Below are 16,371 nucleotides of genomic sequence, written 5' to 3' on the forward strand. Positions count from 1 at the left end.
AGTGAATTTCTCCATGCTTCGACCCTTCAGTGGGATCCGACGGTTTACAGGATTGCTGCAAGGGTAAATAATATAATACGTCTATGCTAAATGCTAAAGAATTCTATTGCTAAGGAGGTAGAAGTGAAGTGAGCTTCTCCAAGCCCAGTACCTCGCCGGTAACCTTGATAGATGGCGGCATCTGGCTGAAAGGGTCGTGGACAACCTCATGTGTCCTGGGTTTGGATCTCTGATCAAGTGGTCCCAAATGGCCTGAGCAGCCCTGCAGAGCAGATGTTCTCCAGGCTGACTTTGTGATTCTAGAATTCTCTGCTGTGCTGTCTGCAACAGGATTTCCCAGGACCAGCTCCAGGTAAACGTTTGTTCAGCCTCCTGCTGTCCTAGACAGACTCCGCGTCCAGGAGTTAGATGCTGAGGTCTGATTTTCCTTCTTTCTCTCACGCTCTCTTTTTAAAAGATTCATTCATTTATTATTTGAAAGGCAGAGTTACAGAGAGGCAGGGAGAGACAGAGAGGTCTTCCATCAGCTGGTTCACTCCCCAAATGGCTGCAATGGCTGGAACTGGACCAGGTTGAAGCTAGGAGCCAGAAGCTTCATCCAGGTCTCCCATGTGGATGGGACTTGGGCCATCTGCTGCTGCTTTCCCAGGTGCATTAGCAGGGAGCTGGATCAGAAGTGGAGCAGCCAGGGCATGAACTGGCGCCCATTTGGAATGCTGGCATCCTAGACCACAGCTTAGCCCACTATGCTACAGTGCCTGCCCTGGTTTTCCTTCTCTTAATAGACAGGCTAAGAATGTGCATGATATTCAAAGAAAATAATGAGTTGGTGTTAATCTGGGTTGTGGGGAAGAAAAACAGATTAGATCTATGTGAACTTCTGAGGGGCAAGTATGAAATGAACAATTTTTTTAAAGATTTATTTTTTATTTATTTGAAAGGCAGAGTTACAGAGACAGGAGGAGAGACAGAGAGAGAGGAATTTCTTCTGTTTGGCTCACTTCCCAGATGGCCACAACAGCCTGGGCTGGGCCGAGCCAAAGGCAGGAACCAGTAACTCCATCCAGGTCTCAGGTCTCCCATGTGGGTGACGGTTACCCATACTTCGCGCATCATCTGCTGCCTCCCAGGTGCAGTAGCAGGACGCTAGATCTCAAGCAGAGGTGGGACTTGGTTCCCGGCACTCTGATGTGGGATGTGGGCTCCCAAGTGGTGGCTCACCCCACCACACTACAGCACCAACCCCTAAAACATTTTTCTCTCATGAAAATGTTATATGATCATCTGTGCCTGTCCGTACTGAAGACAGAGAAAGAAAAACCATCCCGTGTACTCAGTATTCAAAGACAGTTACTTTAATGGTACTGTACACTCCCCCAATATTCTTTTATTGGTATTTTTCATCATTGAGATCATTAGTGTAGATGTAATTTACAACCAGCTTGCAAACGCAGTCCGAATATTTTCTCATTCTATCAAAAGTCTGCAGGTGAACAGCTGGGTTCAGCCCGGTTTTCTTGTCACTGCCCTTGTTCTTGGCTGCTCTCGTCCTTCTACTTTTCCTCCCTGTTATCTTCAGGGCCCCACGATTCCTCGTGCTTTTGCTTGATGTTTCCTGAGAGCCCTGGGTCTGTGTGGCGTGGTTGTAGGGTTTTGAGATTCGGCTGTTTTCTAGAAGCTCGGGTGCTTCTTGGGTTTTACATCTCAAAACCCAGCTGCTTCAGAGCGCACGTTTGAGATGAAAACAATTTCAAATGCTCCTTCTCCCTGCTCTGTGCTTAGGCCACCAGCCAGACGGATCTGGAGAACTGGGTCACTGCCATCCATTCCGCTTGTGCATCCCTTTTTGCAAAGAAGCACGGGAAAGAAGACACAGTGCGACTCCTCAAGAGCCAGACCAAAAGCCTGCTGCAGAAGATCGACATGGACAGCAAGATGCGGAAGATGGCGGAGCTGCAGCTGTCCGTGGTGAGCGACCCGAAGAACAGGAAGGCCATTGAGAACCAGGTACTGTTTGTTTACCCTGTATTTTCTTTTTGTTAAAAAAGATTAATTTATTATTTATTTTGAAAGATTTACAAAGAGAGGGGGCAACACAGACAGAGACAGAGAGAGAGAAAGATACTCTTCCATCTGCTGGTTCAGTCCCCAGGTGGCTGCAACAGCCAGCACTGGGCCAGGCTGAAGCCAGGAGCTTTATCCAGGTCTCCCATGTGGGTGACAGGGGACCAAGCACGTGGGCCATCTGCTGCTGCTTTTTCCAGGCCGTCAACAGGGAGTTGGATTGGAAATGGGGCAGCTGGGACAAGAACCGGCGTCCATATGGGATGCCAGCATCTTTACCTGCTATGCCACAACCCCAGTCCTTGTTTCTACCACTGCTCATGTCGCTCTCACAGCAACACAATGCAGACTTACATTGTGCGAGGATTCCACACACGTTGGGGAATAGTTTCTGTGTTTGTCGTTTTGAGTCCTTCCCGGCTGTGCCTTTTGGATGGGAGATCCGCTGTGCTTCTGAGCTGGGTTCTTAATAAGGAACAGATTTCATTGTGGCTCACAGTTTGGAGGGCAGAGGGACCAGAGGGCATTTTGCTGACTCTGGCGAGGGCACCCTGGCTACACCACATAATGTGGGTGGAGGATGTGTGAGGGCGATCACAGGTGTGGTGGGCAGTGACAGAGTGATTCAGGGACATGCTTGCTCCTTTATAGCGAGTCACTCTCACCTAAGCAGCTCTGCTTAGGCCCCACCTCTTAAAGGTCTCACCATCTTTTTTTTTTTTTTTTAAGATTATTTATTTACTTGAAATAGTTACACAGAGAGAGAGGTTTTCCATCTGGTGGTTCACTCCCCAAGGGGCTGCAATAGTCAGAGCTGTGCCAATCTGGAGCCAGGAGCTTCTTCCGGGTCTCCCATGTTCACCACCTCTTAATATTGTCATCCTGAGGTCCAAGCTTCCAACTCATCATCTTTGGGGACATACTCGAATCCTGTCCAAGCCACAGCACTGACTCATGCATGTCTTGCTCTTTGCTGAGCAAAAGCCATGTCATAAAACTACGTGGAAGATTAGGTGAACAGAACTCTAATGCCAAATGTGACTTTGGAAAGAACTGTTTGGTATACCAACTATTCCAGCGTCCATGGATTCCAAAAACCCGATCATAGACGACAAAGAAGCTGCTAAGGGAATGCTCTGTGGGGTCTAGCTTCACGCTCATGTAATAATTAAGTAGGGAGCTCCCATTCTGTTTGCATTTTAGAGAAAGGGATGCAGACTTTGCCCAAACGACCTGAACAGCTGGGCGAGCGTTAGTGGGAGCTCTAGCATCCCTCTGGAGGTCAGGATCCCTGGCATGGAGCGCTGCACTGAGGGGTTTATTGGGCGTGCTCTCGGGAACAACACCAGCAAAGAAGTGAAGAGCAGGACCGGGGAGGGCCACGTGGAGCTGTGACGCAGGTGATCTCACAGGAAGCCCTGGAGCTGTTGGTGTCAAGGCAAGGGGGCCAGGCCTCGTGCCCTCCCATCAGTGGCGCCCTGCAGCTTCCCTTAGTGGGGATCAGTTCCTGAGTGGGAGCTCTGGTGCTCCTGGCGGCCGTGGGGGAGGACTATCTTGAAAGGAGGGTGCACTACAGTGTCCACGACAGTTCCCTCCAAAAGTACTTGTCCAGTGATTTGGGAAATTGAGTGAAGAATTGGGTGGAAATGGGGTATTGAGGTTTTTTTTTTTTTTTTTTATTCTTAGCACATTATTACAGAGAGGTCAGATTTTTTGAAAAGAAGTTTTACCTACAATTTTTAAAAATTATTTATTTATTTGGAAGTCAGAGTTACACAGAGAGAGAAGGAGAGGCAGAGGCAGAGGGAGAGAGAGAGAGAGAGAGAGAGGTCTTCCATCCTCTGGTTCAGCCCCACTTGGCCACGATGGCCAGAGCTGCGCCGATCTGAAACCAGGAGCTTTCTCCGGGTCTCCCTTGCGGGTGCAGGGGCCCAAAGACTTGGGCCATCTTCTACTGCTTTCCCAGGCCATAGCAGAGAGCTGGATCAGAAGTGGAGCAGCCTGGACTCGATCCACTTCCCATATGGGATGCCGGTACTGCAAGTGGTGGCTTTATCTGCTGCGCCACAGCGCCGGCCCCTACCTACAGTTTTTTATTTAAATCACATGATATGAGTTACCCATTATGTCTGAATGTTTAGAATTGTTTTTCATCATTTGTATTTGAAAAACTTAGCATGGCTAGAAAGAAACTTTTGGCTGTAAATAGGAGAGTGAGCAAAGGTGTGCATTCAAATGCTGTATTTGTGGTAAAGCAAGGGTTTGGAATGCATCATTGATTGTAGTGAAATATGCAAATCATCCCTGTCTCCGCCCCCCTCCTGCCCCTCATCAAGTACTTCTGACTGATTACAATGCAGGAGGATCTTCTGTTACCTGTTTGCTTCACCTGTTCTCATGTCCTTCTTGTCTTTCTCCTTTCTGCTTAGTTTCCCATCTGCAGGTATTGCCATGCCTAACAGATGCATCAAGCTTTAAGAAACAAAAATAATGATAAAATGTAAATGTATACTTTAGTTAGAGAGCAAGGCTTATGAATGTGACCCTGGAGAATCTAGGATGATCTACATCAGGTGACAACTGTTGTCTTCATCGTGTGCTATGAGAGATCGGAAGACTGAGGTTACATGTGATCTGGGGAAATGGAGATTTCTTAGAAAAATGGCCTTACATGTTGGGAAGAGGCATGCAAGCATGCAGGGTTTCCAGGCCAGGAGGAGGGACAGTTTGGAGCAGGAGTGGTGACTCGGGGCTCCTGAGGATACTGGCACAGTGGGGTTAGGCAGAGAAGTGATTAATAGTCGGCAGTTAGGGTGGACAAGTGCTTGTCTGATTTTTTTCAGGGTCTTTGTCTTGGTGTTAACACAATACCATAAACTGGTGACCAGGCAGGGGCTTGAAGGACAGATTGAAGTGAGAAAGGCATCATCAACCGCACAGCCCTGGTCTGAGTGTACAGATACAAGGGCCTGGTCCCAAGTGACTAACAAAGATGTGACCATTTAGATGGAAAATATATACCAGAGAGTGTCATTTTCTAGAAGCCCTGTAGAATTTTAAAGATAGTGGCACCCCTGGGTGGATCTGTCCCTCAAACAGGATATGCTGTTTACTGTGGGTGTACCTGCTGGCAAGTCCAAACTCCAAATGTTTCAAACAGGAAGGGAGAAGGAAGGTGCCAAGGAGAATGCAGGGCCTGGAAAGGCACCTGGGGGTTAACGTGAACACAGCTGCTGCCCCCAGAGCCCAGCCTCTGCTCTCTCTGCCTCTGCCGGCTGTGCTGGCAGAAGCCTCACGCTGATCATGGCTGGGAAGAGCGTGGTCCTGAGGCAGCTTTCGTCTGTGTGGGGTGGAGGGTGTGGTGCCCTGTGCTGGTGATGGGCCTGGACATCAAAAAACCGGGAGAAGAAGTGATGCCCAGTGTTTTCTTTGTACCACCTCGCAGGTGCACAGTTTCCAGTGTCCACCAGCCACAGTGGTCTGTTGTCAGAAACGTGGCTTGTGGACTGCAGAGCCTTTGAGTCCCCAGGGAACCCTGATAAAAATCTCCTAGTGGGGGCCAGAGATGCGGTGTAGTGGGCTAAGCCTTTGCCTGCGGTGCTGCTGTCCCATATGGGCGCCGGTTCATGTCCTGGCTGCCCCTTTTCCTATCCAGCTCTCTACTGATGTATGGGAAAGCAGTAGAAGATCGCCCAAGTGCTTGGGCTCCTGCACCCACATGGGAGACCCAGAAGAAGCTCCTGGCTCCTGGCCAGGATCTGCCCAGCTCTAGCTGTTGGGGAGCGAACCAGCAGATGAAAGACCTTTCTCTGTCTCTCCCTCTCTCTGTAATGCTGTCTCTCAAATAAAGAAATCAAATCTTTTCTTAAATCTCATGCTGACAGCAGTGGAAGAATATGTCTTTAGTTCTGCCGATCTGATAACTCGGGAGCCGTATTTCAGTCCTGCAGGAGGGAACCCGGCTTGCACTCGGATGTTTAGGTCTACAGAGAGAAAGGATGATTCGGCAACACCAAGAGGACCCAGCTTGTGTGTGTGTGTGTGTGCACGCGCGCATGTCCTTTATTGTATGGGGGGTTTCTTTATGATCGCACAAAGTCCAAGCAAATTTTCAGACTTTTAATTTCTCACGAAGTGATTTTCTTGCCTTGACTCCGGTTTGTAAATGCTGGACTGATGATGTCACAGCTGGTGCTGTACTCTGAGTTGGGGTGGGGGGAAGAGTTTACCTCTGCACAGATCCCAGGTCTTGTCAAGAAGGAGGGTGCCGCCACTTGGGCCCTTTATCCATTCTTTGTCAGAAACGTTACGTTAGTTATTTTAAGCACATGATCCTAACACTGCTAATTTTCACATCGTTTCTCCCCTCTGCCATCACCTGGCCCTAAGCCCTACCTGCTTCTTCCTAAGCTTCCTGCTTCACCGTCTCCTCCACCCCTCCACCCCTCCACCCCTCCACTCCCCACTCCTTCTCATAGTACTCTTACATAAGGAAACAATTTGGGTCAATCTCTAGGAAAACCACCTGAAGACCTTCTCCTCGCCGTGTTGGCAGTCGCCGTGGGTCCTCGCTGTGTTGGCAGTTGCCGTGGATCACACCACGGTCATGTCTTCCCACAGGGCCTTGGTCTGGTGTGGCGATTTCGTTTGCTGTGCCTGCTGCCCTTCACTGGGGACAAGCACTGGCTTAGCCTTGCTCTTGGGAGATCGGCCTTACTGGGCATCGTTATGGGAGGCTCCACAGACGGAGCGACCCACAGGGCAAGACCAGTTAGAGTATGGTCTTGTCGATCACACGCACGGGAGCAGTTTTCTCTACAACACCCTTTCCAAACTCCTGTCAAAGACATTGCTTTATCCACGTAGCATTTACGAATCTCAGCCCCACTATATGCTTTTTCCTATGTAGCCCTTTCCCAAGAGAGCCTGAAAACCAAGTCATAGCAGACTCTCCCAGTACTAGAGAGCGTACAGCGTAGCTGATGTCACGCACGATCGAATCTCTGGCGCAGGTTTTCTTTGAAGTCGCTGGGTGGAGGAGGTCATTATCAGTGCCTTTTCCAAATGAAAAGACCATTGCAGTCATGACGGCTGAGCTTCCTACTGTTACAGGATCACATGCTTCCCTTAAAATGAACCAGCCCTGGGTCTGTCCTCGGGCCTCTGTGTACTCATGGGGCAGGGTGATGCAATTTTCTTTCGAGCATGTCCAACGCAGCCCAGACCACGCCGCCAGTCTGCATGCAGAATTGTCTTTGAAGTTCCCCGGGGAGGAAGAGTGGGAAATTAAGTCCAGTTAGTACTTTATTTTCCTTTCCGTTTATTATTTTAACCTCCCAGATGGCTTCCCTCACCCTGCCTTGTTGTGGGCCACTCTGCAGGGGGCCAGGCTGCTGGCTTCACCCGGCTCATGCGGCTGGGGAGACGCAAGGGTGGGCGAGGGAGCTGTTCTCAGCTGCTGGGGTGGAGGGGTCCTGGGTTCTGTTTTTTCCATGTTTCCTGAATCAAGTTTTCGAATGACCAAGGAGGATGGATTGAGTTTAGACAACTGGGAGCTCTGGGCAAAGGGAACAAAGCTCTGGGGAAAATACAGTGTGTGTGTGTGTGTGTGTGTGTTGGGGGAGGCGGTCTGGGGAGCACACTGTTGGTGAGAGGGCTCTAGGGAGACCCAGCGAGGTGCTGGATGTACAGACAGGGACTCCATTCAGCAGGCTGCAGGGAGGTGGCTTCAGTGTTTCAGGCTGGCGAGCAATGGGTGAGTGTTCATGGAGAGCACACCCTGGCGGGCAAGGGTGCACACACATCTCTGCCCTCGGGTGCTCTCTCTCTAGCACTGCTGGGCCTTTGATTTTGGCTGAAGACTATGAGTTCAGAGCAAGGGTGTTCCACAGAGCTGTGGAAGATAGACATGGGAAATTCAGCCTCATTTGCTGTCAGGGAAGAGCTGGTGCTGTGGTTCCACCCCTCACGGGGACTTTGTCCTCAGGTAGAGAAGACTCCACCTGCTGCCAGGGCCTGCCCCTCCCCTGTTCCTGGCTCACCCTGTCCCATCTGTAATGAGGCGTTAGGAACTGCTTCCTCCAAGGGGCCACCCTTGACCCCCCTTACACTCAGTCCAGCAGCGATTCCTCTCTACCTACATATTTCTCGCTGTCCGTCAGCATCTCTGCTCTCATCACATTGTCAAGTTCTCTCCTTCTGCAAAAAGGAAGCTCCTCAGAAGCTGGGGCTTTGAGCTGGTGAACACACATGTCCGTGTCTCTCCTGTGAGTCCTAGGAGAAGGTCCTCTACCCTGCAGGCGGCTGAGGTATCTGCCCAGGGCTCTCAGCATCTGTCGCTCAGGCCTTCCCTCCCCACGCTCCAGCTAACATATGTCCTCTCTGTGCCCTTCCCATCCCCACGTCCACCTCGTTCATTTCTCAGGCCTTGATCATACATGGTTTCAGGGTAAGTCCATGAGGTCCGGATGGATGGGTGGATGGGTTTGCGGCTGGATGGAGAGAACAGGTGGACCCTGTTCATGGAGTAGTGAACAGACCGAGTTTTCCATTATCCTCAGCTGGTAAGTGGCAGAGCTGGGGCTTGAACATAAATCCCTCCAACTCACAGGCTTGGATCTCTCTGGAAGACACTGGTGAGACACATGGTCATTTGCTTGACAATCTTTGGGTCACTTTTTTTTTTTTTTTTGAGAGGTAGAGTTACAGACAGTGAGAGAGACAGAGAGAAAAGGTCTTCCTTCTGTTGGTTCACCCCCCAAATAGCCGCTATGGATGGCGCCGTGCCAATCCAGAGCCAGGAGCCAGGTGCTTCCTCCTGGTCTCCCATGCAGATGCAAGGGCCCAAACACTTGGTTCATCCTCCACTGCCTTCCCGGGCCACAGCAGAGAGCTGGACTGGAAGAGGAGCAACTGGGACTAGAACCCGGCGCGCATAGGGGATGCTGGCGCCGCAGGTGGAGGATTAACCTAGTGAGCCACGGCACTGGCCCCAGGTCACTCATTTTTATAACTTGAGTTTTCCAGCTCCATTCATTGGGGACTGTATTTGTAACAAAATGGAGTACATTTGAAGGTATGTGAATTATCACAAAGGCAAACAAAACTGGTTCTCTAAACCTTAGCTGCTTGTTCTGCCCACTAGTCAGGTTTGGTGTGATCGGTGTCACTGGTTGGATTCTTCTATGAAGAGAGAGGTTTTAGTATTTAGAGAATAGAATGAGAATTTTTCAGCATATTCCACAAAAAAGAAAAAAAAGCCTAATTATCTATTTTTTTAAAAAAGATTATTTATTTATTAAAAAATCAGGTACATAGAGAAGGAGAGGCAGAGAGAGAGAGAGGGAGGGAGAGGTCTTCCACCCGCTGGTTCACTTCCCAGATGGCCACAATGGCTGGAGCTGTGCCTATCTGAAGCCAGGAACTAGGAACTTCTTCCAGGTCTCCCGTGAGGATGGTGCCCAAGGACTTGGGCCATCTTCTGCTGCTTTCCCAGGCCATAGCAGAGAGCTGGATTGGTGGAGTAGCCAGGACTCAAATCGGTGCCCACATGGGATGCTGGCACTGCAGCTGTGCCACAGCACGGGTCCCCCTAATTATCTTTTAAGACCATTTGAAATACTGGGATGAAATGACTAAACTGTCAAAAATACTTTCCCCAGCAGTACTGGGTGTGGCGGGAATGTGCCTGTCATCTTTTCTGTGTGTCACTTACTCATTTTGTTATTTTCAGCATTGGGCTTCATCACCTCCTCCCTCCTACTTTCTGCAGGAGACCATAACCTTTCTGAGCCCCTTTAGGGACTGTGGCTACATTAGCTATAAGTAAGAATTTCTTTCATTTCTGTCAGTGATGGGAAGTTTCCCCTGACATTTGTTGCTAAAAGTTTTTCCTTTTACAGTGAAATGAAAGATTATGAAAATCTCTGTAGAGTGAGGTTGTTTTTTTTTTTTATTCATGTTATTTTTTATGTCTTTTGCCTGGATGTTAAATGAAAGCTCAATTTATGTACAGGTTGTGTTTTTAACATCTTGTCCTGATGTTTATCCTTAAAAATAAAAAAAAAAAATCTAAGGACAATGGTCAGTGTTTTAGGAATTTAGAGAAAACGGGGAAAAGTCTCAGTTTAAGTGAATTGACTTGGTGGTATTTTAGTTTTTGATAATGTTAGAAAAAATGGGAATTATCTGGTAATTGTGCCATTGTATAATGTTACTATTTCAGTGATTATTTTATTACTGTTGGAGTTTACTGAAGTAGCATACATAATAACTTTAAATTCCTTCATTCTCCCTCTACACTTAGAAAACATGTATCTGTCTCCTACCTTACCTTACCTTCTGAGGGGTTGTTGTAAAATATGTTTTTCTTTGTAAGTAACATTATTATAAATTTGGGCTGAATTTGAAATGCAAAATCTTCAACATGAAGAGGGCACCTTTGAGTTGAATACCTGTAGAATACATTTGTGGGGGGAGACGAAGTTCGCAGGTGAGAACGTAGATGACGGTGGCTGAGACAGGTGTCTGGAGCATGCACACACCCGTGGTGGGGGCCGGGAGGCCTTGGCTACACTGCAAATCCTTGATGGCATCCTGTCCTCCACAGATTGCTCGTTGGTGTCAGTTTGGGTCTTTGCATGTCTGGAAGGGCCAGCTTGTTACATGACTTGGTCATGCCATTTTCCTTCCAGGCCTCAGACTCCATCAGTGAGAAACAAGGGGGACACAGCTCCTTTGCAAGTTCCTTGCGTATGTTGATAGGCTGCTTGTATGAGATTGGATCTGTTTGGAGCTTGTGTACCCAGCCCTTTGCTCCTGCCTTGCCTCTGGGAAACCCAAGCATCTGAATCCACATATTCACTATACTTTTCAATGCACAATCTTCTAAGTCCATCTCTACAACTTTGATTTTTTTTTAAAAAAAAATTCTTTACTTTATTTGAAAAGCAGAATTAGAGAGAGGGAGACAATGAGAGATCTTCCATCCTCTCGTTCACTCCCCAAATGGCTGCAATAGCCAGGAATGAGCCAGGCTAAAGCCAGGAGTCAGGAACTCTGTCTGGGTCTTCCACATGCGTGGCAGGGGCCCAAGCACTTTTAGGCCATCGTCTGCTGCTTTCTCAGCTACATTAGCTGGGAACTGGATCAGAAGCAGAGCAGCTGGGTCTCAAACCAGAGCTTGTATCAGATGCCTGCGTCGTAGGTGGTGGCTTCACTTCGCTGTGGCTCAATGCTGGCCTCCTTCTATACAACTTTGGAAAGGACAATCAAGCACTTCATTATACCTTATCCAACCACAACCTCGTAAGCTCACCGATTTCTCACTGTAAAAAACAATGATCTTCAAAGCAAGGCAGATGTTATCTCTAAACACGCACCGGAAGTGTGCTGATGACGGCTTCCTGTGGAGGCTGTGAGTAGTCAGGGATCTGCAGAGAAGCGGTGTGCACACATGGATAGACTTCTTATAGGAAATAGACAATTGGGAAGGCAGTGACGCCCAGCATCTGCAAGATCAGTCAGCAAGCTGGGACCCAGGAGTGCCAAGGGTGTGTGTCCGGCCGCAGGCTATGAGTCCAAGACTAAGAAGAATCCAAAGGCAAGAGAAAAGCCAGGGTCCCAGTTTGAAGTCGGGCAGGCGGACTTTGTACTCATTGCAAGGAAGGCTGGAGTGGCTGAGGCCCACCCACATTCGGAAGGCTTGACCCGTCTCCCACTGAAATGCTGGTCTCATCCCCAAATACCGAGACTGTATTAGACCAGATATCTGAGCACCTTGTGGCCCATCAAGCTGTCACCTAAAAATCAAGTATCATGAAGGTTCCCGTCAAGAAAAGGACAAGGAGTGTTGTTGAAATAGAGGAGGTCACTTTTCCTTCGCGTTTTCTATACAATTTATAAATTCTATAAAATTTATAAATGACCTCCGCAATGAACATGATTGACCGAGATACTAATTCTCTTCAACTGTAATCCCATTTTAGCAAACTCCTTGTGCTTCTGACTCCTCCAGGCTACTGGAGTCTCCTAGCCCTGTCTTCCCTCTAATCAGCCTAAGCCTCAGGATCCGTGTTCTTCCCTTGCATTCACCTGCGTTCTGGGTAGTGCGATCAACAAGAGAAGAAGAAGAAGAAGAAATGCTAACAGAGGACTTGGAGAGAGACTGGGGAACACCCAGGATTTGTGCTGCTTTTCCAAGGGAAGGGACTGAGGGGACGCAGTGTTCAGTGTTGGCAGTCCTCCTCGTAGCACTTACCAGTGATTGTGGATTTACTCAGTCCAGCGTGAAGGGTCCGGGTCTGTTCGCTGTAACCCTGCAAAACTGGAGATGCAGTGGTTAGAAGGGAAATGATGTAGCTCTTGGGCTGGGTCCCGCAGGTCCCCTCTTGCATTTTGAGACTGCCCCTCAAGACTTTTTAAAAAGATTTATTTATGGCCGGCGCCGCGGCTCACTAGGCTAATCCTCCGCCTTGCGGCGCCGGCACACCGGGTTCTAGTCCCGGTCGGGGCACCGATCCTGTCCCGGTTGCCCCTCTTCCAGGCCAGCTCTCTGCTGCCAGGGAGTGCAGTGGAGGATGGCCCAAGCCCTTGGGCCCTGCACCCCATGGGAGACCAGGATAGGCACCTGGCTCCTGCCATCGGATCAGCGCGGTGCGCCGGCCGCAGCGCACCAGCCGCTGCGGCCATTGGAGGGTGAACCAACGGCAAAGGAAGACCTTTCTCTCTGTCTCTCTCTCACTGTCCACTCTGCCTGTCAAAAAAAAAGATTTATTTATGTATTTGAAAGACAAAGTGACAGAGATTTCTTCCATCCACTGGTTTTCTCTCTAAGTGGCCACAATGGCTACCAAAGCCAGAAGCCCAGGGTTCCATCCGGGTCTCCCACGTGGGTGCAGGAGCCCAAGGGCTTGGGCCACCTGCTGCTGCCTTCCCGGGATCATGAGGAGGGCGCTAGATCAGAAGAGGAGCAGCCAGGACTCGAAGCAGCTGGCACTCGGCCTTGCAGGCGGCAGCTTAGCTCCCTGCACCGCGGTGCCGGCCCTCCTTAGCACCTTTGGAGGGCCCGGTTTCTCTTGTGTTGCCGACTTCCTCTGTGGTGAGGTCATGAGAGCTGTTTTGGCCGGTTCTGTAACAGATTCTCACCTCTGCACCAAGGAGAGGAGTCCCCAGCGCCGGACTCCCTCTCTGTACCAACTCGTAGCTTTGTTTCTTTAAGTCAGAAGGATTACTGGTGTGTTAGCAACTGCAGATACTTTAATCAGGTGGCCCGATGGTGGTTATTCTTCAAGATACTGAAAATAGAAGTAAAAGTCCTGTTTGTATTTTTCCCTGAAGTCCATTTGCTTCTTATTGTTTGACCCATGCACTTCAGAAGAACAGGAATGCGAAGCCCCAGCTTCATTCATTCATTCGCCACTGAGCAATAGAAGCTGTAAACATGAAACACATTGGAAAGCCTGGCTTACACGGTGGCTCCTGTCTTGGGTCATGATGGCTTGGTGTTTTGGCATGTCACTGTGTTGGGGCCACCAGCCTTCTCGTTTTGGGTGATCCTGGTGACCTACAGCACTGTGAGACCAGCTCTCTGTGTCTGTTGGGAGAGTTCCAGGTGGCATGATCAGGAGCGCTAATTGGACCCACGTAACCCCAGCTGCAATGAATTTTTCCTTAAAGTTTGTGGAAGGGATCTCATTTGGACCCAGCCCATGAAAACTAACTTTTCTTTAAGTTGTCCGTGGTTTTGCTTTAAGATCCAGCAGTGGGAGCAGAACCTGGAGAAGTTTCACATGGATCTCTTCAGGATGCGCTGCTACCTGGCCAGCTTACAAGGCGGGGAGCTACCGAACCCCAAGAGTCTCCTGGCTGCCGCCAGCCGCCCCTCCAAGCTGGCCCTGGGCAGGCTGGGCGTCTTGTCCGTGTCTTCTTTCCATGCTCTGGTGAGTTCCCAGCGAGGGCTGTGTGGGCGCCACTCAGGGAGGGCTGGGGATGCTCCACTCTCTGTAGCTTGCTCCACAGAGCCCGGCAGCTGCCGAGGGCCACCTGAGGCCAGGGGACTGGGCATGGAGGGCAGGAGACGGTGCAGAGTCCCTAGCTTCTCTAGTGCTTATGTGAGGGCTCCAACTGGCAGTGCCCATGGTCACATAACCACGTCTGCCTCTCCCTCTCCATCTGGTCCACCGGGCACAGCCGGGAGGGCGGGGTCCCCGAGGAGGGGCACAATGCTCTGGAGAATGAAAGCACTGAGTCGAGGCTGTGTGACCCGAGCTGCAGAGGGCCCCGCTGGGTCTTCTGAGATGGCTTCGCTGTGTTGCACTGGCGCAGCTCGGGCTCTGTAGGTGGTGGCGTTCACCCTGCCGCCCTCTGCAGAGAGATCTGACTACTGTAGTGGCTTGTACCATCCAGAGAAGAGGTAGCGAGATGACAGGCGCCCTCCTCCTGGGTCAGAATGGATTTGTAAGCACACAGCGTTTCCTTCTGTTTGCACAATAACCCTGAAGGTTGTTTTTTTTTACTGTGTTTGAATTTAGGTGTGCTCCAGGGATGACTCTGCTCTCCGGAAAAGAACCCTGTCTCTGACGCAGCAGGGGAGGAGCAAGAAGGGCATCTTTTCCTCCTTAAAAGGGCTGGACACCCTGGCGAGAAGAGGGAAGGAGAAGAGAGCCTCCATAGCACAGGTGAGCAACAGCGGGAGCCACGGCCCCTGCGATGTGCCTGACACCCCGGGCTGCACACCCTGAGCATTCATCCAGAGGAATCCATCGTCGTGTGGGCCATGTGCTTGGCCCATCCGGAGGCGGGGTGTGTAGAAACACACGAGAAGAGGAAGCAGGAAAGGACCCACACTTCTCATTGCCTTTAGGACTCCTGTTTCTCTTTCCATAGATGTTACGTTCTGTGGCTAGAGCTGGACGCTTTGCTTCCTCCATCCTTACAACACAAAGTGCAGGCGTCGTGTCATCCCATTGCATAGACAGGAGGCTGACAGTTGGAGAGATTCTGACCCCTTCCCTGTTCACCAGCACCCCAAGGGCAGAACTGGGGCTGCCTGAGTCCAAACCCCGGACAGTTGCTGTTGCTTCTTTGCCTTTGAGGAGTGGTGGCCATTTTAACGTTTTATGGAGTAAGATAGCCTGAGCATTTGTGGCCCAAGGAGAGTGTGTAGTTGTCAGAACATCTTGAAGGTGTGTATCGGCTGTGTTTCGTAATGCCCATCACATAGTGTATGATAGTGAGCTCTCTCCTGCTGATTGATGTGTTGTGATGATTATTTTTTCAAAGACTATTGGAAAGAGAACTTCGATGATGATCTGATTTAGAGACCAGGGAGAACATTGCAACTAAATCAGAAGTTGTTTTATTTTTACCAGGTTGCTCCTGTTGCTTGCAGCATCAGCTGAAACAGAGTCTCGTTTGATGGGACTTGGTTTTCTAACTTGTATGTGTCTTTTTAATTTGTGCATAACACTTGTGTGGCTTAGGTGACTAGAAAGGCTAGTATCACCTGCCAACTTCTTAGACCTGTTGAAAACCTTGCAACAATACAGGTGTAGAGGTGGGGCTGGGAGTGAACTGGTCAAGAGAATGAGCTGAAACTCATGAAACCTCTTTATGTGGCCCCTAAAATTGTGGCTGTGCTGTTACTTGTAAAGGGTAATCATTTGTTGGTTACAAACGGACATATATTTCTTCATTATAGATTGTAGTCAACTGTAAGCCACTGGCTAATGCAGGGCCTTTGCTGTAGAGAGCTGAGCCTTTTTGAAGTTTAACTGATGTCCTTATAGCCACTTCTGATTTTAATTAAGATAGGCAGTTCTGTATAATTAATGGTAACATGATAAAGCACACCATAAAAGGCTTCTTTTCCTTAGAGACAGACATGCAGCCAATTAGATATCAGTCTAATGTGGTCTTTACGCAGTGTGTGGGGTAAATGTTCTCAACATAAGATTTTTTAATAAACAAAAAGCATTTGGTTGAACATTTTTTTGGTTTGTTTGAAAAAGATATGGAACCAGTTAAACCCATGTGTTGGTACGCATGTAAATGAATGAAGTTGATTTAGTAGGTTTTCCTGAACGTTAACATGATCTTTAGTGTCAATTATTCTGTTGCAAAAGTTAGAAGGTAAATTTTGGATAAGTTAAGGGAATGATTCCTACTCCTTCTACGCAAGCATAACCCGTTTTTTACATTTAGCCTATAGTTTTCTCCATGATTTATTCTGTGCACATAGAGTTCTATGCTTGATTTTGGCGGTTTTGCCAACTCTGGGCTGTGTCCCACATCTTCAAAAATGTGTGC

At 49.2% G+C, this 16,371-nt stretch overlaps 1 protein-coding gene across 5 annotated transcripts in view; it reads left to right on the forward strand.

Moving 5' to 3' along the window:
- TIAM2 (TIAM Rac1 associated GEF 2) overlaps positions 1–16,371 on the forward strand; it is a 258,811-nt gene that overhangs the window by 155,583 nt on the left and 86,857 nt on the right. For all 5 annotated transcript variants that reach the window (XM_062186961.1, XM_062186960.1, XM_062186964.1 and 2 more), the window contains 3 exons: positions 1,783–2,007; positions 13,818–14,003; positions 14,595–14,741. In XM_062186961.1, coding sequence (XP_062042945.1) covers positions 1,783–2,007; positions 13,818–14,003; positions 14,595–14,741 — 558 coding nt within the window. The remainder of the gene's footprint in view (positions 1–1,782; positions 2,008–13,817; positions 14,004–14,594; positions 14,742–16,371) is intronic.

The sequence above is a fragment of the Lepus europaeus genome, chromosome 3 (assembly GCF_033115175.1).
Source record: "Lepus europaeus isolate LE1 chromosome 3, mLepTim1.pri, whole genome shotgun sequence".
NCBI classification, from domain to species: domain Eukaryota; kingdom Metazoa; phylum Chordata; class Mammalia; order Lagomorpha; family Leporidae; genus Lepus; species Lepus europaeus.